At 41.3% G+C, this 26,530-nt stretch overlaps 1 protein-coding gene across 3 annotated transcripts in view; it reads right to left on the bottom strand.

The window, feature by feature from the left end:
• Positions 1-26,530, bottom strand: part of plxna4 (plexin A4) — a 544,272-nt gene that overhangs the window by 66,351 nt on the left and 451,391 nt on the right. For all 3 annotated transcript variants that reach the window (XM_069908052.1, XM_069908051.1, XM_069908053.1), the window contains exons 19-22: positions 25,957-26,103; positions 19,454-19,688; positions 18,345-18,487; positions 13,116-13,384 (exon numbers count right to left, since the gene is read on the bottom strand). In XM_069908052.1, the coding sequence (XP_069764153.1) occupies positions 13,116-13,384; positions 18,345-18,487; positions 19,454-19,688; positions 25,957-26,103 (794 nt within the window). The remainder of the gene's footprint in view (positions 1-13,115; positions 13,385-18,344; positions 18,488-19,453; positions 19,689-25,956; positions 26,104-26,530) is intronic.

The following is a 26,530-nucleotide window of genomic DNA, read 5'->3' on the forward strand; positions in this document are numbered from 1 at the left end:
AATTAATCATTATAACATAATTAACTTTTATGTATAGCACAGTATGAGTCCTTCAGCCCCTGTTGTTGTTGTGCCAACCTAAATAAACCTTTATAAGGGATCATGGGAAAGTGCTAGCAATAAATAGCAATAGCGGACAATTTTTAAACAGCGTGGGAAAGTTGGTAGCGCTATATAGAAATACCATGGGAGAAAGCAATGGTGGACCTGCTCTCCCAAATTTCAGTACAGCAAAGGAAGGGCTGTATGCACAGCTACATGCATAGAGCACTCATGGAGAGGTTTCTCTGCCATATGGCATTCTGGGAAGTTAGGTCCAGCATCGATTTTTTTCCGCAGTCTTTATAAATTGTGCATTATAGCGTTACCAACTTTTCTACACTGTTTAAAAATTGTCGGCTATTGCTATTTATTGATATTTATTTCCTCTCTCTCTCTCCCGCTGCGATTTCTCTATGGCAAAGTTTATACCTTCATTTTAATATTTTCTTCCTTCACATTCCCGGGCTTAATAAAAAAATTTGGGTCATTTCAATCCTACAATTGCCACAATTCACACTTGCCTGATTGTACTAGGGGTCGAGGTCGTCAATCCACAGCATGAGATAATGTCATCTGACACTGGCATTGAGATTTTCCTTTCACACTAGATACTTTAAAGCCAATTAGCCGTTAATTCCTGGAATTATTTGCAAGTGTGAAAGAGGCCATTGACTGGGACAATAATTTTGCTGGGAGGTCTGTATTACACTCATATACTTCAGCCCACTATTGGGTTATATGCTTGGAGCCCAATTGCACCTGACTGCGTATGGATACAGAATGGGTTTGTTTGGGTGTACACTCAGATAAAATAAAAATACAATGCTGGAGAAACCCTGCAGGTCAAACAATGTACTTTATATTGCAAGGATAAAGATACAAAACCATCCAAACCTTTTCCTATCCATGTACTTTTCTAAATATCTTTTAAATGTTTCCATTTAAGGGTTCAAGCCTGAAACACTGGTTTTGTATCTTTATCTTTGCCACATAAAGTACACTGTTTAACCTGCTGAGTTTCTTCAGTGTTGTGTTTTTACTTCAATTACGGAGTCTGCAGTCTTTCGTGTTTCACTGAGATAAAATACACTGGTTTATATTAGAATATCCTGTATCAACACTTTATTCAGTTCTGGAAGGTCTGCTTTGTTGTGAAGACCATGCTTGAGATCATTTATAGATAGAACAATGGTGAGGTTGGATATGGAACAGATTATAAGGACTCCAATTTAGGTCAGGTTCAGAGTGAACAAGGTCAGATTAGATTTGAACAAATCTCTACTTCAGCTACCTCATCCTCAAACTCACAGATTCAATCCTCTCTCTCTCTCTAGACATTGTGTTTCTGCACAAAAGCCATTTGCAGATTTATTGTCACATGTACCAAGATGTTTTTTGAGCAGTCCATCGCATGGATAGTACATCAAATAGGATACTGAGAGAAATCAGTTGGTACAGAACAAAGGTAACATAATTTTACTACTTTGAGATTCATTCAAGAGCCTGATAATGGCAGAAAAGAAAAGAAATTGTCCTTGAATCTGGTTGGTGTGTGACATCACATTCGTGAATCTTCTTCCTGATAGGAGGGGGTGGGGGGGGGGGGGTGAAGAGAGTGTCGCCAAATGTGAGATGAGTCTTTTAATATGTTGGCTGCTTGTCCAAGGCAGAGGGAACTATAAACCGAGTCAATGGAGGGAGGAAGGGAGTGGGTTTCTGTGATGAACTGAGCCATGTTCACAACTCTCTGCATTTTCTTGTGGTCTTGGGTGGTAATAATTCCCGTACCACACCGTAATGTGCCTCGAGAGGATACGTTCAAGCGTGCATCAGTAGAAGTTGTTAAGGGATGCAGGTGACATGGCAAATGACCTCAGGAATCTGAAAAAGTAGATACCCTAGTGCACCTTCTTGGCCACTGTGTTGATGTAGGTGGATCAGGACAGGTCATAAGGGGTGGGAGCCCACTTCAACCACAAACTTTGAATTTCCCATTAATTTCCAGCACCTTGGAGAAAACTGTAAGAAAACCAAGTACAAGTCTCTTGCTGCTGTGCCAGATGATTCTGACTGATAAGGATGGAGAACCAATAAAGTTTAGGGGTTCTTGTACCCTGAGATGTTTCACTCCTCAACCCCATCCCCAAGCAGTATGCACAGAAACTAGGGAATCTGATGAGCTGAAAGCTCAAAAACTGCTCATGAAGTGACATTGAAGGTCTCCTATTTTTTTTCCAAGAGTGTCTGCTTTTAATACTGCTGCTAAATTTAGGAAAATACAGGAAGAGGCCTTTGTACTCATTAAGCTTATTCTTTCATCAAAGCATCTACGGACTTTCGTGTTTCACTTCATTTCATTCAATGGGATCAAGGACAATTTGAAACCTACTGTAAAAATGAGTGCATAATTTACTCCCCTTTTTGGGATTAATTTTAGAAAACCACTTTTTTAGGTTTAAAACCTATTTGACCCTTTCCATGAAGTGAGAAAATGATAAAGAAAAAGCATAAATTCAAGTTTGGAAATCCTATTAATTCCATTGATAAAGTATTGTGCTATGTTTTACAATTTTGTTGGTTTAAATTTAGTAAAATATGAACAAAGTAAAAAATAATGACATCAACATTCAAAAGAAGTGTTAAATTCAAATAATCCTAATCTGAGCAAAAGCTTGCATTGATATATGAGTGATTCTTGTTTTTTTTTTAGGTGTTTCTAAATATACCCAGAAAGTCAACAATCTATGCACCAGTTTTTACGTCATGCCTTTAACCTTTGCTTAATATCAATCTCAAGCTAAAATTAACAAGAGAGGTAGTATCAACTACCATTTATGGAAGTTTTACCTCTTTATCTGAAAATAAGTTTCTTAGAGCATTGCTCCAAGTCAATCAGGTAACAGACTGTTGTTTAACAATGGCAGGTATTTTAAACATTGCATCTCACTATGTTTTATTCTGGTGCCACAGTGAAGCTCTGTTAACCTGCCATGTCTCCTTAAGGTGATGAATTGTCTGTATTAAATGTCCTTGTGTTAATTACAGGTTAATTACTGTGGGCAAAGGAAGGTGTCAGGTGCTTTCAATTTTCAGCTTCAGTTTAATCTGTAAACTTTCTTCAACACACTTTGTTAAACTCCAGTCCAACGTGAATGAATTTTACATGTTCCATATATGTTTAACAATGTAACTCCCACTTTTTCAAATAGGGAAGCAGATAATTACTATGGAGAGAGAGAAAGAGAGGGAGAGAGGAAATACGGAGTGGGGCGGGGGAGAGAGAAAGAAAAAACTGCAGATGCTGTAAATCTTAAATAAAAGCAGAAAATGCTGAAAGCACTCAACAATGCAGGGTCTCAGACCCGAAGCATTAAGACAGATGTTGCCTGGCCTGCTGAGAATTTCCATTTTCTGTTTTGACCCAGGAGAGGTTGAAACTGCAGACGGAGAGAGACGGAAAAGGAGGAGAGGGTTAGAATGAAAGAGCGCAAGCCAGAGAGACAGGCAGATGGGCAGGCTGACAGACGGTGAGCGGTAAAGACAAAGAGTGAGGCGTCGAGATAACAGCGAAACAGCTACAGATGCTGAGAATAAGCCAACAGACTGTATATATTTTCTGCTGGTCTACTGAATTTACTGTGTTAAAGACCAAGCAGTCCAAAACTTGACCCACTGAGCAGAACCTTGTGAAGACCTTAATGGTTAACCATATATTCAGCTCACTGTTGAGTGAGATTCCTTTAGGTTTGTAAACAGTAATACATAATCAACTTGTGCTCTTCACTGAACGATCTCAACAGTGGAATCATCTTTATGACACACGATTGGCACCATGTTCTTGGAACGTTCCTAATTACATGAAGTACTAACAATATAATTTTAATCTTCTTGAAGCCTGACCTGTGCAATTACATCCTGTCACAATCCCCAGCAGTTGGTGCAAGTCATCCTGTTGCAAGTGTGACTTCCAATTAAAATATGGAAAGAATTGAATTTTAATGTAGTCACACAGAAGAGCCAGCCTTACACTATTAATTAAATCTTGCTTATTTGATTGCTGTTAACTGTTCATTATCTCTTACCTTTCGAGGGGAGGGGAAGGAGGAGGGGAGAAAGAGAACGGAAAAGGGTGTAATTTAAATCAATACATAAACTTACATCTCTTAATCAAAAATAATATTTTTAAAATTAGATTCAATCATTTTTTTGGGGGGGCGTCTGCCTACATTTTGCACATACCTTGATGAAGGGCTCAGGCCTGAAACCTTGGTATCGTATCTTTATCTTTGCTACATAAAGTGCACTGAAATTTCATATATATATATAAAATATATAAAGTATTTTGAGTTACCTTGTTTTTTTGCTTATTCTTTGCTTATTCCTTGAAGAAGGTCTCAGGCCCAAAACATCAGCAATACAGTATATCTTTGTCTCCTATGGACACTGAAAGACCAGCTGAGTTCCTCCAGCATTTCAGTATGTTTTTACTACGATCACAACATCTGCAGACTTTCATGTTTGATCTGCTGAGTTTCCCCAGCTTTATGTTTTTACTCCAATAACTCATTTCCTTTCAGAAGTGGTTCTCAACATTTCACCCACAGACTACCTCAAGTACTTACTTACTTTAAAGTAAGTACTTTACTTAGCACAGACCACCCATGATTCTCTAGTCTTAGATACCTCTGACTACCTACCTCATCAATTACTCTCATAACTTTGTCTACCTCTCTCACTTTAAAGAAAATAAACCCGGCCTCTCCTGTCTCTCCACCATTCCCGGCAACATCCTGGAGATTCCAGGCAACATCCTGGAGATTCCAGGCAACATCCTGGAGAAAGTTCTCTACATCCCCCACAGTGAAATCACGCCCTTCCCTGGCTTGCAAGTTAAAACTATACACAGTATTCCAAATGTGGCCTAAATCAATGTTTTACGAAGTATTACCATGCCCTCCCTGTTCTCATGTCTATTCCCTGGTTAGTAAATAGAATGACCTTGTTTGCCTACTTCACTGCCTTATCTACCTGCGCTCCCACCCCTGAGGTCCCTATGATCCTCTGTACAACCTAGGTTTTGTTGTAGTTTAGGCAAGTGAGCTGACAAAAAGACAGAATGTCCCAAGAACTTGGGGAGGAACATGCCAGCCTAAATTCTAGTGTGCGGTAGCACAGGGATCAAGTGCCTGGCATCCTGAGCCCTCACCCCTGGTTTCTTGACACCTCTGCCTGAACCCGGAGCAGGAAGTTCTTTACAACACATGACCATGAAGGTCCCAGGCCAATCAGCTTATGCTTCTAGTATCGCAGTTTCTTTTTATTTTTTCCTCCCTCTTGTTTCAGCCACATTCTCCTGTCTCTTACTCCCAAGTGTGATTATCTTGCTTCCAGTTAAATGTTTATTCATGCAGAAAGAATTCAAATCCACTGTCCGGACTGCTTTGTTTGGTAATGTTTAATTAAGTGTTTGAACAGCCATTTGTAGCTGCATTTACAGAAATTGCATTCTGTTACTGGATTCCTTATGGATTTATCTTGTTGTAGGATGCATTAATATTGGAGTTAAGTAGTTATTGCTTAAATGTATATTGCAGTACTGTTACCAATAAGGCTGTACGTCAGTCTCTTCATCTCCATATTACTGGATCAAAATGTACGTTCTAAATCAACAATAAGTGGAGTTGTTCAAGTGAACCGGTACGGACTTGAAGGGCCGACATGGCCTGTTTCCGTGCTGTAAACGGTTACATGGTTACTCTCACGCTGCTTAAAGAAGATGTCCATGCTATTTCCCTCAACTACCATGTTAGACCACATGGTGACCCTCGAATAATTTGTGCTGCAAGTTCTGCTCTCATCTTCAAGTGGAAACATACTTTTTCCATCAAACCATTTCATAATCTTAGAAACCTCCCCAGACTTTCCCTTTAGAATGCAAAGTGGAGGACTTCTGAAAGACTGTGGGATTGATGGATTAACAATTCCTTCCTCCCTTCCCCACAGATGCTGCTCAACCTGCTGAGTTCTTTCAACAGTTTTCTTTTGCTCCCAATTCCAAGATCTGTAGTCTCCTGTCTCCAGCCTAACCTGCTCGCATTCCCTTATGATATAACACACCAAATCTTTTCAATATTTTCTGAACAATACAACCTTTCAATCTGTAATCAATTGAAAATCCTTCTTCTGTTCTTCCTGGTACTTTCAAATATTGTTTACAGTCTGCAGCACACCAACCACGGTCCGACTAGTTTCGGGGCTGAGCCCTTCATCATGGTATGAGCAGAAAGCAGGCAGGCACCTGAAGAAATAGATGGGGGGGAGAAGGACGCAGGCTGCATAGGCTTGAATGCATTAAATTCACTGAGGGTAGAGTGAAGGTGGCTGGAAAGAATTTCGATGGAATGTGAACTTAAGAGATGAATACATCAGTGAAGATGGACTGAAGCAGAATAAAACTGGGCAACATGGTGAAGCCAAACTCAATGTGTTCAAAGACACCAACAAGATGAACCATCAGGTTTACTCTCAGGGGTGCCAGGGAAATGAAAGGAGCCCATGACTGGGAAAGAAGGCTGAGGATAAAAATACAAAACACAATGCTGGAGAAACCCAGCAGGTCAAACAGTGTACTTTACATAGCAAAGTCAAAGACACATAACCAAAGTTTCAGGCTTGAGCCCTTCATCAAGATAGGAACAAAATGTAGGCAGGTGCCCGAACAGAATGGTGGGGAGAGAGGAACAGGTGGAGAAGCACAGTCTCACAGATGATAAGGGAGGGAGGGCACATCAGCAAGCAAGGGGTGGGGGGATGACTCTGTGAATAGATGGAAGGGGGTGGAGAGCTGGAGGAAAGAAGACAGAGGGTTAGGGAAGAAAGGGAGAACAGGTAGTGGGCTAGCAGAAACCGGAGACGTCGATGTTAATGCCGTCCGATTGGTGAAGCTGGATGAGAAATGACATCCATGCAAGAATCAGAGACACATCTCTCGTGCACTGCATCACATCAGAGCTGAAAACACCCAGATCACTCAAATGATCAGCAAGGTAAGGTTGTTGCTTTTAGTTAATACTGATCCTTTCATCACTGGGAGTGTTCATCCTATCCCCAGCTGCTTGATTCAGTAGGTCTCCTCTTCCCATTGTCAGGGATTAAAGATACGAGCCAGGCTGTATTGGTGTGGGATCACTGCATTTCGGAAGGTGCCATCCTTCCGATAAGCCTATATGCGGAGCACTAGAGACTACACACGAAACTCTTGCGCATGTATTTGAAACAAGGACATTGTTCCCCACTTCCATCCTTCGTACAATGCTGCCAGATGAAAGGACTCATCCCCAGCTTGCTACATCACAGCAGCAAAAGTCAGAATTCAATCCAGATTTCCAACGTTGTGTGGAGTTTGCACGCTTTCCCCCTGGCTGCGAGTTTCCTCTCGGTGCTTGGTTTTCCTTCCACATCCAAAAGATGTGCAGGCTGGTAGCTTAAATGGGCACTGTCAATTGATCCCAGCGAGTGGTATGTGAGTGGTAGAATTGGCAAATAGTTGAGAGGGATGTGGGGAGATTGAAAGGGCATTAGTGTAAATCAGTGGTTTTCAAACTTTTTTTTCCCCAAACACATACTGCCTTAAGTAATCCCTATGCCATAGGTGCTCTGTGATTAGTAAGGGATTGCTTAAGTTGGTATGTGAGAGGGAAGAAAAAGGTTGTAAACCACTGTTTTAATCATCCCTAATTGACTCGTTATGTGCTCAGTTTCATAACTCCAAAGAAAATAGGCCAATGACAATTTTTCTCAAGTAAAATATTTCAATAACAATTGGGTCTAGAGCAGGGGTCCTGAACCTTTTTTTTTTCCCACTCACATACCACCTTCAGTAATCCCTTATTAATCACAGAGAACCTATGGCATAGGGATTACTGAAGGCATTATGTGAGTGGAAACATTTGGAAAACCACTGGTGTAAATTAATGCTTGAAAGCCAGTCCAGATTTGATTGGCCAAATGGCCAATTTCCATGCTGGATGTCAGTGTGTTGAAAGAATGGCGGTCACCCTAACTACATAGCCAGCCACGCACTGGAAGAAAATGTATTTCACTGCAGTGCCACTGTGTGAAGTGTGAAATGGGTAGAAGGGCACCAGGTGGACACAGCTTTGTTCTACCCTTTTGAGGAATCACTTTCTGACACCCAAATTCCTCTGCACTATTCACAATATGCAAGGTGTGTAATGGAATGCTCTCCACTTGCCTGCTTGAGTGCAAGTCTCAAGTAGCTTGACAATATCCAGGCTTATGCAGCCTCTTTAACTGACATATCATCCACCACCAAACATTTTCGTTCCTTCCACCACTGTTGTTTACTTGTGGATCATCTATGTACAGTGATTAGTTTCCTCATTAACTCCAAAAGTATCTCGGAGCTGTGACCTCTACCACAATGCAGAGCAAGAGCAGCAGGAGCATCGGAGCATCACTCTCAGCAGGTTCCACACCATCTTGCACACCATCCTGATTTGGAAATATATTCCTATTCGTTCACTGTTATTGGATCTAAATGCTTGAGCTCCCTGCCCAGCAGTGCAATGAGAGTATCTTCACCAGAGGTGTTTTGGCAGTCAAAAAGGCAGCTCTCCAACTCCTTTTCAAGGGCAATTATGGATGCCGTTCTTGCCAATGACATCCGGGCACATTAATAATTAATGTTTGAGTGCAACAGTTTAACCGATTTGCTCTGAGGTTAAATCTAAGCTGTGTAGGATTGACAGGATTTAGATTTTACCTGTGCTTACAGTCCAAGTGGAAAGATCGAGGACATGCACAGCGGCCAGGAGCAGGCTGACATTTCCCTTTTTTCTAATCAGAGGGAAAGCACCAAGGTTCCATTGCCAACCAGAGCACAGGGACCTTGCCTTAAATGAGGAGCCTTCCCTTACCTATAATGAGGGCTGCGACTGTGACGCTGATTCCATTTAGTCGGGATGTCAGTCTCCTTGGTTTGTGGCAGATGGCTCGATGAGCCACGTTGATGCAGTTTTAGAACCCTCCCCCCACTGATGTGACAAGTGTACTGAGAGTCTCCAGCCGTAGTCTAGCAACTGACATGAGGGTAAAGAGGTGGGAGCACAGGGCTGAGGGGAAATATAAATCCATCTGATAAAAGTTAACATGGGTAAGTGACACCTGTACCCCTAAAATGACCAAGAGGAATCCTGTGCTCTCTCTTTTCCCTTTTCTGTCTTACCACAGTCCTGAGAAAGTTTTTCATCTCATTGGGTAACTATTTGTGCCCTGGTGGATCCAGATCTCAAGATTTCTTTACTGTCAAGTAATAAAAACAGTGGAATATTACATGGAATTTGCTTTAGATTGCTATAAGGCAGACAGATTCAGCATCGGCAGAAATTGGCTGAAGCTCCTTTTGCAGACAGAGAAAGATGAGAAAAAGAGAGTCACTGTGTCCAGGAATTCACCTCCAACACTGCCAGTCCTCACATCCACAGTCCAGTCCAAACCATTTGCAGACTGAGCTCTAGATCCGAACCTCCGACATGATCAGGAACCCTTGGCACTCTCTCACATCCTGGTATCCCTTTTGCTCATCTTCAGCCAGTCTCCAGCAGTCATCTGCCTAGTGGGAATTCCTCGACCGCAGTCGCCAGCAGCCTGCAAGGAGTTCTTTGGCTCGAACGGCCTATGTGTTATTCAGCCACAGAACCCCTCACTGGCCCACCGCCATGGTCACTGTCCCAGAGGTCATCTCCCCTGCAGAAGCAAACAAGGGGTGGCCTCCCCATTTTCTGGTGCCTTGCGTCAGTCCTCTGCTTCCCTGCAGTCTGCAAATCATCGTGGTTGCTACCGATCATAGGCGCCACCGTCTTGGGTGCAGACCCCACAGAGGCAGGGTTTTGAAATAGAACTGCCATCTGCTCTATTAACAGACCATTTAAAGCCTGTATAGAGCCGGCTGCAGTCAGACTGGGTGATGGTACCCTATGGGAGCCCTGTGGCTCAGCTCCCCACTCTCCATGGGTCCACACCAGCGGCAGTGCCACCGTTTTCAGCTCCCAGTTCATCCAGGCAGCCTCCACTCATTGGCATTCTGTGTGGAAACCATCAGGAGCCTGTGACTGGCTACAATAGGGACTGTGATGCTCAGAGCATATTGCTTCACTGCTGCCCAGCTGGGGGAACCTCTATTTCAATGGAACATGTAAATCTGACCTCCAGCAAACCCTCACCTCTTGACGTGCAGTCATCAATTAAAGCACAGCTTATGTCTCCAAAAAAAAAATCACCAAGCATGAAATCCACTCAGCCCATGGCCAGACTGTGATTTACACGCCGTGACTCCTGGTGAATTGCCATTATACAACATTTATATCAGATGTGAATTCCTTTGTCAGTTAGCTGGTGCACAAATCCCAGACACAGGTCCTATAGATTAGTTCCACTCCAATCCCAAGGTCACTCCAATGTATGTGGTTAAGCCACAGTCTGATTACAATGTCTAGTGTGTGCGGACATTCGGAGGCCAAGCTCAAATCACTGTTGGCTCTTTCTCTGAAGCCTATGAGACAATGGGCCATGCCCTCAAAATATGTAAATGAACAGTTGTTGACGACACTGCCCCACTATACAACATTCCCCCTGACAATTAAGATAGGTGAATAATCAAATCCTGGAAAACATACATCATCCCATTTCACAGCTGGCTCTTCTCTGCAAAGCCAGAAGCCGACGATAAAACTCACTGGCCCCTCTAAAATGCCAGCACGGTCTTTGGCCGCCTGAGGGAAGCAAGTGTTTGAAGATCAAAGCAGGGATGTGATGTTGATACTTTATAAGGTCTTGGTTAGCAATTTTGAGCTCCATATCTAAGGAAGGATATGCAGCTATTGGAGATCACCCAGAGGATGTTTACAAGATGGTTGGTGTTAACATAGGAGGCTGCAGGGTCTGTTTCTACATAATTATAGTTATAATTAGCAAGAATCAAGACTTATTTGCAGAAAATCACAGTCCAAAGAGCTGTACAGTTTTGAGGCACAGGTCTGACTTTTTAGGTCAGAGTCTTCTCCTTGCCTCCCCTTTCATTATTACCTCCAAGTGTCTCTTGAAGCCAGTTGTTCCCAATGATTGGGTGGAACACACAAATAGCAGCATGAAGAGAGCATGTCAGCACTTCTACTTCCTCAGGAGTTTGAGAAGATTTGATACCATGTCGTAAACCCAAGCAAATTTCTGTAGAAGTGTGGTGGAAATTGTACTGACTGATTGCATCACAGTCTGATATCAGGACACCAATAGCCTGAGTGTAAAACCCTGCAAACAGCCTGGAACATCACAGGCAAAACCCTCCCCACTATCAAGAATATGCAGGGGTGGCCAACTTTTTCCAATTTTAATTTAGACATACAGGCCCAATCAATCTCCACCCCCGTTATGTACTCGTGGCAACCACTGTTCTACAGGGAACACTGCCATCAGGGAGCATCAGCAATCATCAAGGATCAACATCACCCACCACATGCTCTGATCAGGAAAGAGGTATCGGTGCCACAAGACTCTCACCACCAGGTTCAGGAACAGCTGCTACCCCTCCACCATCAGACTCCTCAATAATAAACTCAACAAGGACTTACTTAAGGACTCTCACTTTTTCACTTCATTGATTTTGTTTTCTCTCTATTGCAGTCAGTTTAACATTTCTTTATTTGTTTACATGTGGATGTTGAGTCAGTATTTTTTTTGGACTACCAACAAGAGGTAATTCTGTCACGCCCACAGGAAAAAGAATCTCAGAGTTGTATGTGATGTCAGACAATAAATCTGAAATACCCTGCCTGAGTTTCTTTCTCCTTCTTCACCTTTGCCTTTCTCTCCAGTGATGGGAGGTTGGTCAGTGATAAGTTAACTCAGTCATCTCCATTGATGTTTGCTCTCAAGAAATCAAAGCTTCAACAAAGAAGATTGTTTGACCCTTTGATCAGTCCTAAAAATACTTTGGCTGATCTTGCTCCTGGACTACCTTGCTGAGAGTATGATACTTCAAGTACAGTGCTCAAACACCTTTCGGTGAACTGTGATGTGGATTCTTGCCTCCAGCTCTTTCAGGTAGCAATGTCCAAACCATAACCAAACACAGGGTGAAGAGAATTCTGACTTGTCTTCAAATCCTTCCACTAACCAACTTAATTTTAACCATCCCCCCCCCCCCCCACCCCATTGCTAACCTCTAATACTCTTGGGTACATTTACAAACATTCCTGAAAATGCAGTGTTTAAAGTTCAAAGTTCAGATTTATAGTCAGAGGACATATGACTTCACATACAACCCTGAGATTCTTTTTCCTGTGGGCCAGGCACAATTTCTATGTACCCATAGTGAAAAAGCTGAACTTAAGAAAAGATATGTATACAAGACAGAAATGTTGAGATGGTGGTGAAGAAGGCAAATGCAATGCTGGCATTCATTTTAAGAGGAATTGAATATAAGAGCGGGTATGAGATATTGAGGCTTTATAAGGCACTGGTGAGACCTCACTTGGAATATTGTGAGCAGTTTTGGGTTCCTCATTTCAGAAAAGATGTGCTGACATTGGAGAGGGTTTAAAGGAGGTTCTCTAGGATGATTCCAGGAATGAGCAGCTGTCTACAGCTCTTGGCATGCATTTATTGGATTTAGAAGAATGAGGGGAAATCTCATTGAAACATTTTGAATGTTTCATGGATAGAGTAGATGTAGAAAGGTAGTTTCCCTTGGTGGGTCTAGGTAGGACAAAAGGACACAATTTCAGATTGAAGTATGTTGACTGAGAACAAAGATGCGTAGAAATTTCTTCATCCAGAGGGAAGTAAATCTATGGAATTTGTTGCCACAGGTGGTTGTGGAGGCCAGGTCATTGGGTGTATTAAAGGACATCAAAGTTATGGGGAGAAGGCCGGCCAGTAGGCTGAGTAGGAAAATGGATCAGCTCTGAACCTGAACCTGGTGGTAAGAGACTTGTGGCATCTATACCTCTTTGCTGGGGGGTGGAAGGGTAGAAGTGTAGCCAGTAATGGCTTACCTTCTCAACAGAAGCTTGGGGTGGTTCTTGCTCTCCAAGTTCTTATCAATGAGGTCAGAAAGCAGCTGCTTTAGGACATCAGTTGCATATTCGAGCTTGGTCTGAAGGACAGTCATGATGAGGGAAGCGACGTTGCCTCTGTCCCTCATGGAGAAGCTGCGCTGGGACTCCAGGGTCCGGATGAAGGTCAGCAGGAAGACTTTGCTATTGATGAGCTGCCCAAATAGCATCAAGCCTTTCTCCACTCTCTCTTGCCGGTATCCTGGAACCTTACACAAAGAGGGGCACAAAAAATCAACAATTAGGTTGAAGCAGCTTTGGAATTCTATTGTCCTGAAATATGTCACGAAATTCGTTCTTTTGACCCTCCCTAGCATTGGCTGGACATTATCTCTACTGATAAGGACACTCCCCTTGGGTAGAACTGTATATGCACCTATTTTCTTTCATTATTGTACCACGAGTTTCTGCTAATAAAATTATTTGACCACATCGTCTTTGTCTACTTCATCAACTGGCCCTTCAATTTTATTAGCAGAGTTCAGGTCTGCGTAACATGCGGGAGAAGAATGCCACATTTTAAGTTGTGTTTTCCTACAGATAGTGACGTTATCCAGATAGGGAAACGTACCCTGTAACTCATACATCCTAACAATCTTATCCATTTCCCTCTGAAACACGGACTCACCATTAGTGACTCCAAAAGGTACCCATTTAAACTGGTATAACCCCACCCTCCCTCCATCAGCCTCAAAGGCTGTATAGGGTAATGCCTTTTGTTTTAATGGGGATTTGGTGGTAAGCCGCTTTGAGGTCGATAATGGAGTACACTTTGTATTGCGCTATCTGATTTATCATTTCATTGATGCGTGGCAGGGTGTAGGCATCCAGGTTAGTGTAACGGTTGATTGTCTGGCTGTAGCCAATATCCAGTCCTTCCCACGCTACAGACCCAGGACCTGTACCAGTTCCCAAGGTTGCAAAGGAGCCATCTGTTTTGAGACGAAGCACCAGAATTCGTAAACAACCTGATAGGCTGACATATTCATAAAATATCTCATTATATTTCGATTGCTTGCTAGATACTGGCGTATTTTGGCTGTTAAGAGTATCTCAAGGCCAAACATGGTATCCATGTATTGCTTGCTTTAGTCTTTCCTAGCAGCTGTCCTTTTGATTTTAACCCTTCTTCTGCCGGGGGGTAAACTTTGGTGAATGCCTGCCAAGCTGCCTGTCTCCCCTCTGGCGAGCCTTGCTGTACTAACATTGGCTGTGCATTATCTCTACTGTTAAGGACACCCCCCTTGGATATAACTGTATATGCACCTATTGTCTTTCATTATTGTACCATGAGTTTCTGCTAATAAAAGCCATGATTATTGTTTGACCACATCGTCTACTTCTACTTCTTCAAATGGCCCTTCACCATCACTGTGCAAATATTGCTATAAATTACATTTCAAAATAAATAGTGCAAAATATAGAAGAAAGTGAGGTAGTGTCTGTGGTTCATTGTCTATTCAGAAATATAACAGAGAAGGGAAGAAACTGTCCTTATGTCCTTGAATGTTCATCTTCAGGCTCTTGTACCTTTTTCCTGATGATAGCAGAGTGAAGAGGGCATGGCCTGGGTGGTGGGGATCTTTGAGGATAGAGGCCAATTTCTTAAGACACCGCCTCTTGTATATGTTCTTGATGGAGTGAAGTCTAATGCCTGTGATGTCGCTGGCCGAGTTATTTCCTGTCCTCCATACCAGATGGTGAAGCAACACGTCAGAATGTTCTCCACGGTACGCCTATAGAACTTTTCAAGACTCTTTGGTGACGTACCAAATCTCCTCAAACTCCTCACAAAGTATAGCCTCTGGCGAGCCTTCTTCATGATTGCATCGACATGGAGCCCCCAGGATAGATCCTCAGAGATGTTGACACCCAGGCATTGGATGTTGGCATGCCTTTCTTGTCTTTTTACCCTCAACTTCCTCCACCTTCCCAGCCAATCAATGTCACTTATCCCCCCCTGCTAAAATTGAGCAGTACATCCATGAAAAGTTTAGGATCAGTCACGTGGTTCTTCCTTTCTTCACCTCCTATGACAAAAGGCCCTCAAGCATTAATTAAAAGATCACAAGCCATCAGCTTCTTAATGCAGTTGCGTGGGTGGAGATGATAGTCATCAAAAGAGAAATAAATCAGTTTAAGTTTTGCAGTGCTAGTTTGCCCTGAACATTCATTAGAATAAAATATTAATCATTTGATTTCCTCATGCCATTCTGGGCCAGATGTGAATTCAAGTCCAAGAAAGGAAGGATGGCTTCCTAACCCCCTCTGCTATCCAATGCATCAGCAATTACTGGAAGAGCATTCCCAGATTTTTCTGAGTGCCAATTCCATGTATTTTCCCAGTTGGGGAAAGTAGTGAGGGCAAAGTTCAAAACACTAGCATCAGTTCCATCATACTTTCTGAAGAGCTTCCTATGAATACCTGGGGGAACAGTGCACATAAGAGCTGATGAATCCAAATTGAGCTCCATTCCCTTTTTAAACTCCTAGCATCACATGTGTTTGAAAGCCTCATTAACAAGCTGATGGTTCATGATTCTTAAGATCAGGTACTGTGGTAAATGCAATGAAGTATCATGTTTATAAAAGTGAAGTACTTTATAAATAATTACCAAACATTTCTTCAACTTCAGTGGAACAATGGTGCACAAAAAGCCCAAAGCAAAATATATCACAGGAAATTTTACTGCCATGATGGCTGGCTCAATAAATTATTGACGCAATTCCGAAACAGGTGCTTTTCTTTTAATTCTCCTGTGAGATGCGGGTGTTGTTGACAAGACCAGCATTTATTGTCGATCCCCAGTTCCCTCTGAGAAAGTGGTGCTGAGCCACCTTCATGAAATCTTGCACTGTGTGTTGTGGATGCATATCCTCTGTGCATTTGGGCAGGGAGTATTAGGATTTTAATCCATCGATAATGAAGCAACAGCTCATGTATTTCCAAGTACATCTGGCAGCAATTGAAGAGATGGCTTGCGATTTGACTGAATGAATGGAAATAGTGATTCAGTACAGATTGAAAGTGCCAAATTGTCACTGAAAGCTGTCCCATTTTTCCTGAACAGAGTCAAAAATGTAACGATGAAAAACTGATCTAAAAGTGGATGGTGCAACATTGGAATGCAAGTAACGTCCTAGTTCAAATGTGGACATTTTCAGTAAAATCCCACAGGAAACAATGAATAACCCCGATTAGCCTCACTCACTGTACAATGTGCAGGCTTTGTTGAGATGCGATGAAGTTGAGATAAGATAATAAATATTCACAGTTGCATTTAGTATGAAAGGAGAAGTGAGAAGTGAGCGGATGGTTAGCGTGGCGGTAAGCACAACAGAATCATAGCGCCAGTGACCCAGCTTCAAATCTGGCGCTGTCTGTAAGGAGTTTGTACATTCTCCCCATGTCTGCATGGGTTTCATCCAGGTGTTCCAGTTTCCTCTCGCCCTTCAAAAACATATAGGGGCTGCAGGTTAATTGCTGTATTTGGGAGGGCACAGGCTCATGGGTCAGAAGGGCCTGTTACCGTGTTGTACGTTGAAATTTAAGTTTCAATCAATTAGATCAATTTTTGCTGGTCCCAGAATTCAAGAGCCAGAAGGCTGTTGGGAAAAAAAAATCTTACCTTACGCAAAAAAAAGAAAAAAAAACATTTAATTTTATTTTGACCCTATCAAGTCCATTTTGAGTCATCCATACCATTCAAAAGCCAATTAAATTACTTTGAAATGTAGTTAATTTGTAGATATTATGCCCATACACACTGCAGATGGAGCATGAACAAGGTCATTTGATTCTGTGATGTTCACTGAAGCATAAATATTGGTCAGGGCACTGAGAAAAACTGCTGCTCTTTTTTAAAATAATGCTACCTTTTGTATTCATCTGAAGTGGTCTGAAAGACATCACCCCAGACATTATAGCCCTTCTTCGCGATGCACTGGGAGTCCCACAGGCAGTGAGAATGTTGAACGAGCAAAGGAACTGCTCACACTGACCATCCGAGACTCTCATATTCATGAAACAATATTTATTTATTTGAATGGATGAATACTTGATTTGCATATGTATTGTTTGCCTGTATGTGTGTTATATCAGGGGGGCGGGGGGGGGGGGGGGGGGGAGATGGCATTTGTTTTGCACCGAGACTGGAGAAAACTGTTCCATCAGCTTGTACTTGTACAATCAGATGATAAATAAACTTGATTTGACTCGATTTGAGTACCACCATATAGTTCTGTTGAAGTGCCGTGACTAGGATTTAGACTCTGACACCTTGGAACAGTAAAAACAAAGGAACAGGCCTTTCTGTGCTGAACATGACGTCCAGATAAAACTAAAATTCTGCCACTTCTACTCCCCCCCCCCCCATTCCACACCCGCCCCCCCAATTGCTGAGATCCACTGAGATCATTGTCTGAAGAGGGCATTCAAAATTATCAAGGATCCCTTCCATTTTTCAGCATTTTTCAGCTCCTCTAGTCGGGAAAGAAATACAGGAGGATCAAAGCCAGCGCCACCAGGCTGAGGAACAGGTTCTTCCCACGGGTTGTGAACGACCAAAGGAATAGATTATGCTAACCATCTGAGACTCTCATATTCACGAAACAATATTCATTTATTTATTGGAGAAACTCATCAGGTCAAACAGTGCCTTTATGTAGCAAAGGTAAAGATACATCACCAACGTTTCAGGCTTCAGCCCTTCATCAAGGGGAATATGAGGAATGTCCCAACAAAAGGGGGAGGGTGGGCAGGAAGTGGCAGAATTTTAGTTTGATCTGGACGTCATGTTCAGCACAGAAAAGGGTTCAAGCCCGAAACATTGGTAATGTATCTTCACCTTTGCTATATAAAGGCATTGTTTGACCTGATGAGTTTCTCCAGCATTTGTGTGTTTTTTTCACCAACCACGGTGTCAACAGAATCCTGTGTTTTACCCCCTTCATTTATTTATTTGTCTATATGAATACTTGCCCTGCATATGTATTTTTTGTCTGTATGTGTGTTATGTCTGGTTGTGTGTCGACGTGTTTTGCATCGAGGATCGGAGAACGCCATTTCATCGGGTTGCACTTGTGCAACCAGATGACAATAAACTGGACAAAGTAGTCCACTCTCTTGCCAAAATGATAGACCTGTTCTTGCCACTATCACCTGCTTACCTCCAACTCCCGGAGAACGGGATGGTCTTCAATTCCTGGGAAGAGAACACGCATGGTGTAAGCCCGGTAATCCAGGAAGGGAATTCCCGTTCCATCCAAATCACTGGTCAGTTCATTGATGTCCGTCTGAAGCTCTGCGAAGGCTGTCACAGAAGAGGGATGAGGAATCAAAAAGGTTCGGTGAGCATTGCTGTATTAAAATTAGTTATGCAGCCATTAGTGAAATAAATTCAAAATTTAAACATACTGAAGCGATACTGTTTTCCTGCTCTCTAAAAATAAATAGAAATTATTTTGATATTTTGCAGTATGCTTGTTACAGTATTAAATTTAGTGGCGGTGGCAGGGGTTGCCTTGGTGGTAGTACTTTCAGATGTCTGCAGATCACTGCACAGGTTGATATGGAATGTGTGACATTTGCTTGCCCTCGTCAATGGTGGCACAGAGTACAAAATCAGCATGCCTTCAGTACTGTGCCAGGGTGTCAGACTAAGGAAGGCAAGTGAATCACTGTGGGGAATGAAATCCTACAACCTATTGACAGAGTTTAAAGATCAATGTCCTAGTAACTAAAACCAAAGATAACATTTGCTTTGTTAATACTCTTCTTAACCTATTCTGCTATCGTCAATGAAATGTGCCCACTCAAACTTGTTCTTCTGTCTCTTTAAAATTATACTGTTTAATGTGCAATCCCTCTCCTTCATTTTAATAAAATGCATCACTTCAACCTGGTAAATTTCTCCAGGTATTTAACTCATTAAATCCTCTTGATCTGTGATAATCTTTCTCTTTCTTGAACAAATTCCCAAGCATTATTTCAAACTTTGAAATTACGTCTGTGTTTTCGTCAGGGTCATTTATAGACATAAATAAAGAGCAGTGGTCCCTCCACTCTCCCTGGGGAGAACTATTCCATTCCTCCTTGGACTTAATAGTTTCTCCTCATTCTGTGTTTAATAATTTATGAAGGAGCTGTGATTATCATTAGTTTACAACCAAATGAGTCACCTCAGTGTGAACCTTCCAAGAAGAGTGGTGAAATTCAAATTGATGGAATTCTTTAGGGCTAAATGGATAAGCTTTGACTAATCGTAAGGCAGCCAAACCTTCTTTACACTCCAGAGCCACGCGTGACTCCAAGTTATCCATCTGCATCTGCAACCTCTTCAGCGTCAAGTCACTCTCCCGAGACTTCCTCTTGTAGGCGATGAGAACCAGAATGATGAAGATGATGAGGAGGCCCCCGGCCGCTCCAATACTGATGATGGCTGGGAAGCTCAGTGGGCTGTCCGGGAAAATGTGCACAGTGCCAGGGGAATGCTCCAGGCCTCCAACACGCACCTGATGAGGAAGGAGACATCTTGTTAATGAGGCTTGGTCGACAATATGCCCATCTGCACTGTACATGCGCGTGTGTGTGTGTGTGTGTGTGTGTGTGTGTGTGTGTGTGTGTGTGTGTGTGTGTGTGTGTGTGTGTGTGTGTGTGTGCGCGCGCGCACGTGGTGGCGGGGTGGTTGACAAAGATAAATAAAGGGACAAACTTAATGATCATTATTTCTCTAACAATTAGACCAGTGGAGATACTGGAAAGTGGAGCAAAAAAACAATCTACTGGAGAATTTCAGCAATGAGCAGCATCAGTGGGGGAAAAACAATGGCCACCAGAACCGACTGGCCAAAACGCCAACCTTTCATGAACACGTTGGCCATTCTTTCTCTCCCACTGATGCTGCCTGACCCCTGATTTCCACCCGCAGATTGATTCTTTTAAAAAAACCGATAACATCTGGAGAAAGAAAAACAGAACATATGCACCATAGACTAAAAGAAAGTGAGGAATAATACTTTCTTTTTCCTCCTGAGACAGGGCCTGCATTAGGTAGGGGTTATCAGGATTTTGATCAGCAGTAGTGAAGGAGCAGCAATGCATTCTAAACAGTATGCAACTTGCAGCAGAATTTATGTCATAGAGATACACCACAGAAAAAGGATCTTCAGCACATTGAGTCCACAATGACCACCAACCCTCCCCCATTAACACTAAACTAACATCAATCCTGTTTTGTTATTCTGATCAATTTTCAACAGATTCTTCCACTCATCTACGCTCTAAGAACAAGGTTTATCAGTGCATTGCCTGGCTTAGAAGGTACAAGTTATGGGGAGGTGTTCTTCCAGTAGGTTGAAGGAAGAGGTTGGAGGGGGGGGGGGGGTGATTTGACAGAAGTTTATAAAATTATGATTAGCATTGATAGGGTGAATTGTCAAAATTTTTTCCCTTGGGTCAAAGCATCACACACTGGATGAAAAATTTTTAAGGTGAGAGGGAGGAAGTTTAAGGGAGATGGGTAAGGCAACATTATTTTTTACGCAGAGAGTGGTGGGTGCCTGGAACAAGCCTCCAGTGGAAGCAGATACCATAGTAGCATTTAAGAAGCTTCTACGTATACACATGAGGGGTGGAGAGATATTTATCAGGCGTAAGCATCAGTTTGAGTTTTATTTAGACATTAAGTTCAGCACAGACTCGTGGGCCTAAAGGCCTGTATCTATGCTGCATTGATCTATGATTTAAGCTGATTAACCCACCATCCCATGGGTCTTTGGGATCTGGGAGGAAACTGGAGCACCTGCAGGAAACACAAATGATCTCAAGGAGAACATGCAAACTCCACACCGACAGCAGCCAAGATCAAGACTGCACCCAGGGTCTCTGGCTCCGTGAAGCAGCAGATCCACAAGCTGAGGGGGATCCCCTCAGATTATCCCCTTATCTAGCAGAGAGCAGGAGTTAATGTTTTGGGAATATATGTAGTCAAGTGTAAAACACAAAATTCTACAGACACCATGATTGAAGTAAAATTACAATGCTGGAGAAACTCAGCAGGTCAAACAGCGCACTTTATACAGCAAAGGTAACATTACACAATCTTTATCTTTGCTATATAAAATGTGCTGCTGACCTGCTGAGTTCCATATGTGTAGTCCATGTTTGTTTGGATCTTGGGAATTTGGTTTTGTATTGCACAACGTACAAGCCTCACTCTGCGAAAACCCAACAAAGCCTTGCTGCCGCATGTAACCTTTCCTGAATGACTCCATTATTTATATAATTAGCCAAATGTATTTATCATATTATATCACAGTAAAAATGTTTCCTTCATTCTCCTGTAATTGATGCCATTTAACATCGGGGGCAGTTTGTGAAGTAAATTGAACAATTTTGTCCCTAGCGGCTAATCTGGTCAGCAGATAGTGCCATCCCTCGCTGTGTGAGAGCCTGGGTCATTCCAGCGCTTGAATATCTTCTATCTGCATCTAAATACCTTTCTGTTCATTCTACACAGCTATGTTCACATTTCCCATATTTTCTCATGGTCAAATGAGGCCATTCAGCCCATCTTGTTTATATCATCTCTAAGAGCATATCCTCCAGTTGCATTTGTTGTAAAATCACACTTTTTTTCTCTCATAGTAATTCATTTTATATGTATTTTTGTTAGTTTAATTAATGTACCGTTGTAGCTGCAGCAAGCAGTACTTTCTGTGAATCTCTACATTCATCTTCTGTATATGACAATAAACTCTCATTGTCATCATTCACCACTTATTTCTCCCTTCAACATCCATCAACTACCCTCCCATATAGCAGCATTATTATCAGTTGGGTGAGAGGGCACCTAAGGTACTTGCATGGCAGCTAAAGAAGGAACAGGTTTCATGGATTATTAATGCTGTAAAAAAGAATTCAACAGTGACCTATAAACCTCAAGAAATTAATGACCAGTTCTATTCATTTTATAAAAAAATATATACTTCTGAGGGGGAAACAGGATAGTGGTTCTATTGATTCTTTTTTATCTAAGTTAACGTTATCAGCATTAGAAGTGGACGATGTTACGGATCTGGAAGCTCTGTTTACAGAAATAGAGATTAAGGCGGCTATGTTGGAAATGCCCAATGGGAAGTCACCAGGTGATGATGGATTTTTGGTGGAATTTTATAAAACTTTTTATGAAGATTTATCTTCAGTGTTTGAGGAGGTATTACAACAAGTGACCGAAAAGCATGATTTACCAGAATCTTGCTCTAGTGCTTTAATTATTGTAATCCCGAAAAAAGATAGAGACCCATTGAAAGTGTCTTCGTATAAACCTGTTTCTTTATTGAATGTTAATTATAAAATAATAGTGTTAGCAAATCGACTTGCTAAGTATCTACCTAAATTGATACCCGTTGATCAAACAGGTTTTATTAAAAATAGAAATACTTTAGATAATATTCTTCGATTGATTAGTTTGGTCAATGCATATCGACAGCAGCCCAACCATCCAATGATGGTTGCGCTTGACGTGGAAAAAGCCTTTCATAGGGTCGAATGGGATTTTTTATTTAAAGTATTGGAGAAGTTTAAATTTGGCCCTTTTTTTATTGGTTAGGTTAAAGCTTTATATACGAACCCGACTACTAGGGTAGTGACAAATGGTCAAGTTTCATCATCGATTAAATTGACGCGTTCAACTCGGCAAGGTTGTCCATTGTCACCAGCTCTGTTTGCTTTGGCCATTGAACCGTTAGCTCAAACAATAATGCAGAATGAACAGATGAGGGATGAGAGTTATGGATGAAGAGTATAAGATTAATTTATTTGCACATGATGTTTTGATATATTTAACAAACCCAGAACAATCATTGCCACATTTACAGGAATGTTTATTACAATATGGAACATTATCTGGATATAAAGTTAACTGGGAAAAGAGTAAAAATTTTGCCAATCGGAAAAGGAGATTATTCAGAGTATAAAAATATTATAAAACTGAAATGGTCTGATAAAATTAAATATTTAGGAATAATTGTAAATACTGAGTACCAACCTTTATACAAGTTAAATTATGTTCCATTATTAAAAAAGATTAAAGCAGACTTAATTAAGTGGAAAGATCTTCCGTTAACTTTAATTGGTCGAGTTAATTGCATTAAGATGAATATTTTTCCTCGTATTCAATATTTATGAATACCATGTCCTCTTTCAAAGAATTTCTTTCAGGATTTAAATAAAGTTACGAGAGAATTTTTTTGGAAAGGTAAACTACCACAGGTAGTATTAAATAAACTTACTTGGAAATATGTGTTAGGTGGGCTTCAATTACCTCATTTTCAAAATTATTATGAAGCAGCTCAGTTGAAATTTATTAGTAGATTGATGGATTTGGACCAGCCCCCGAGTTGGGCTAAAGTTAAGATGGCCTGTATTTCTGAAGTCGAGGTGATTCAATTTATATTTCGATGGAATGTAAATTTGTTGAGGGAATATAATATGCTGATATTAAAACATCTATTAAAACTATGGATTAAAAAAAAATAAGATTTTAGAATCAAAAGGTAAATTGTCAATTTTAACTCCATTATATAATAATCAGCTTATTTCTTTTTCAATGTTTAATAGTCATTTAAATAGTTGGGATTCTAAGGGTATAAAAACAGTACAGGATTGTTGTGTAGAAGGACATTTCTTTCTTTGATATTGCTGAAAATTCTTTATTTGTTTATTATCAACTTCGATCTTTGGTGAATAATATGTATGGTAGAGAGATGATTTTACCTATATTGACGGAATTTGAGTCTTTAATTTCTTCTATACCAAAAAGGGGTTATATTTCTGTTATTTATCAAGTATTACAAGACAATATGGATAAATCGGAATGGGAGAAGTCTAAGCTTAAATGGGGAAATGATTTAGCTTTTGTTTTTCCTGAAGATGACTGGGCAGATATGTGTCGTGATAGTGTTACTAAATTGACGAATGTGCGGAATGGAATGGTTAATTATAATTTTCTACATCAGTTCTATTTAACCCCAGAGAAATTGAAAAAATATGGTTTTGTAATTCGGATTCTTGTTTTAGATGTGGTTTTAGTATGTACTGCAACTTTTTTACATGCTGTTTGGTCTTGTGTGCATGTACAACCATTCTGGGATAAAATTAAGTTAATTTTGGAAAAATTATATAATTTTAAGTTACCATTAGGTCCATCTTTTTTTTTAAATGGGTTATATGATTCCTTTAAGGGGATTTATATATTTAGCATTGTCTGTAGCTCAAAAATGTGTAGCAAGTACATGGAAAGACAATATAGTGATTAATATAATGCGATGGCAGAATGAATTGAAAGCTTGTATTGTTATGGGAAAAATTACATATAAGTTACATGACAATTATTCTTTTTTGTTAGTAAGTGGTTACCATATTTGGAATATATGCATTTAGATATATTTTGATTTATTATATACTTTTAGTTTCTGTTTATATATTTTTAGCTCTCTTTAAGAGAGCTGGCTGATGTGGTGGGGTGGGGATTTGATTTATTTATTTTTCTCTTGATTTTTTAATTTATTTTTAATTTTTTTAAAATATATATATTCATATAAAATTTTCTTTATGGAATGTATTTTGTATTACTATTAATGATTCTTCAAATAAATAAAATTTAAGAAAAAACTACCCTCCCATATGTCTGCAACCCACTACCCCTGAGGACTTTCCTTGTCACCAACCGAGAACTCACTCTTCATCTTTTGGACCATGGGAGTGAGTACGCTGTTCCAACCTTGGGAATCTCACAACCCATGCAAAGCCTCTTTTACCCAGCATTGACTGATCTATTTTCCTTAAAGAGCCAGCAAGAGTACCAGTTAATGTTACCCACTGCAGCCTTGAGGTATGAAGGTGAACTCGAATATTCTGACACTGACATTTTCTTTGGCGGTGGCAACCCAATTACCAACAAGCAAACAGGCTCCCAAATTGGTGGACATGCTGTGGAAAAATGTAGGAAATTGACCTGCATCCAACACAGGTTTTTATCTGGGCTGATGACATCACTGATGATATCACTTCCTGTCCATGTGACAGAAGCAGTGATGTACATCAGCTCAGCATGCAAGTCTGGAGATGTCAGTCTTTCAATTAGACTCGACAGCACGTACATCGACTTCCCCAAGTATACGCCAACTCAAAAATGTGAACAGCGATTCCACAACGTCTATAGAATGCTTTGCTACATTGGTGACCCCAATAGTCCAAATGATATTTGGACTCCAACATGCAAAATCTTTCTTGGCTCTGAAACTGCCATCATTTTAGACTTCCCTTAATATTCTATCTGGGCACTCTTCAACCAGACGGGATTTGACTTCTCCAATTTCCAGTAAAACTCTCCCCTGCTCCTCTCTCTTTCCCAATCCCTCTGTCTCCTTTACCCCCTTCCCATCTCCATTCACAGAGCTACACCCCTCCCCATCACCTCAGCTTTTATCTCTTCGACCCTTCCACCCATACCACTATCCACCAATGACCTGTTAATCTGTGCTCCTCCCTCTGCCCCTTTCTCTCCCCTTTTTATTCAAGTGGTTGCCTTCTTTTTGCTCATTTCTTTACATAGCACTCAGGCCTGAAACGTTGGTTAGCCTTTACTTCCTATAGATGCAGCGTGACCTGCTGACTTTCTCCAGCACATTTGCATATTGCAAATCCAAACAAGCAATACTGATATCATGAGGTTGACAAGGCCATAATGACCACCAAGCTGCAGAAAACTATACTCACCAGTACTCTGTGCCGCCCAGTGAGGTTCGGAGACTCACAGAGGATCTGAGTGTCTGACACCGTCACAGTGCATGGTTTCTCTCCAATAACCACGGTGTAATTCAGCTTCATGTTTCCTGCAGCCACAGAAGGGATGAGGTTCTGACCCTGGGATTTGAGAAAACAAGCAAAGAGAGTTGGACCTGGGTGGGAGATCACTGCATGCCAGTCTGTCCACTTGCCTTGTTGAAATTATTCCCTCAGGTTTCCAGCTCGCTTTGGGGCCCTGCTGCTTCTACCAGTGTAGTTTCCACTGGGAGTTATTCTGGGAGCACTTGGGCACAAGATAGAGCCTGTCTCAAAAGAGGAGCCAGATTCACCCCAAGTACAAAACTATCAACAGGCCTTGGAGTTAGACAAGAAAGCCTGCTGATGCTGTGATTATAGTGATGAGGGGCTCAGGCCCAAAATTGTTGGTTACCCTTTGCTTCCTCAAGATTCTGCTGAGTTTCTCCAGCACATTTGGGTCTTGCTCTACCAAAGGTTTTCCACAAATACAGAAGATATTTCCCAGGATGCTTTTAGGAGAGGTTAG

Source organism: Narcine bancroftii, chromosome 13 (assembly GCF_036971445.1).
Source record: "Narcine bancroftii isolate sNarBan1 chromosome 13, sNarBan1.hap1, whole genome shotgun sequence".
Lineage (NCBI taxonomy): Eukaryota > Metazoa > Chordata > Chondrichthyes > Torpediniformes > Narcinidae > Narcine > Narcine bancroftii.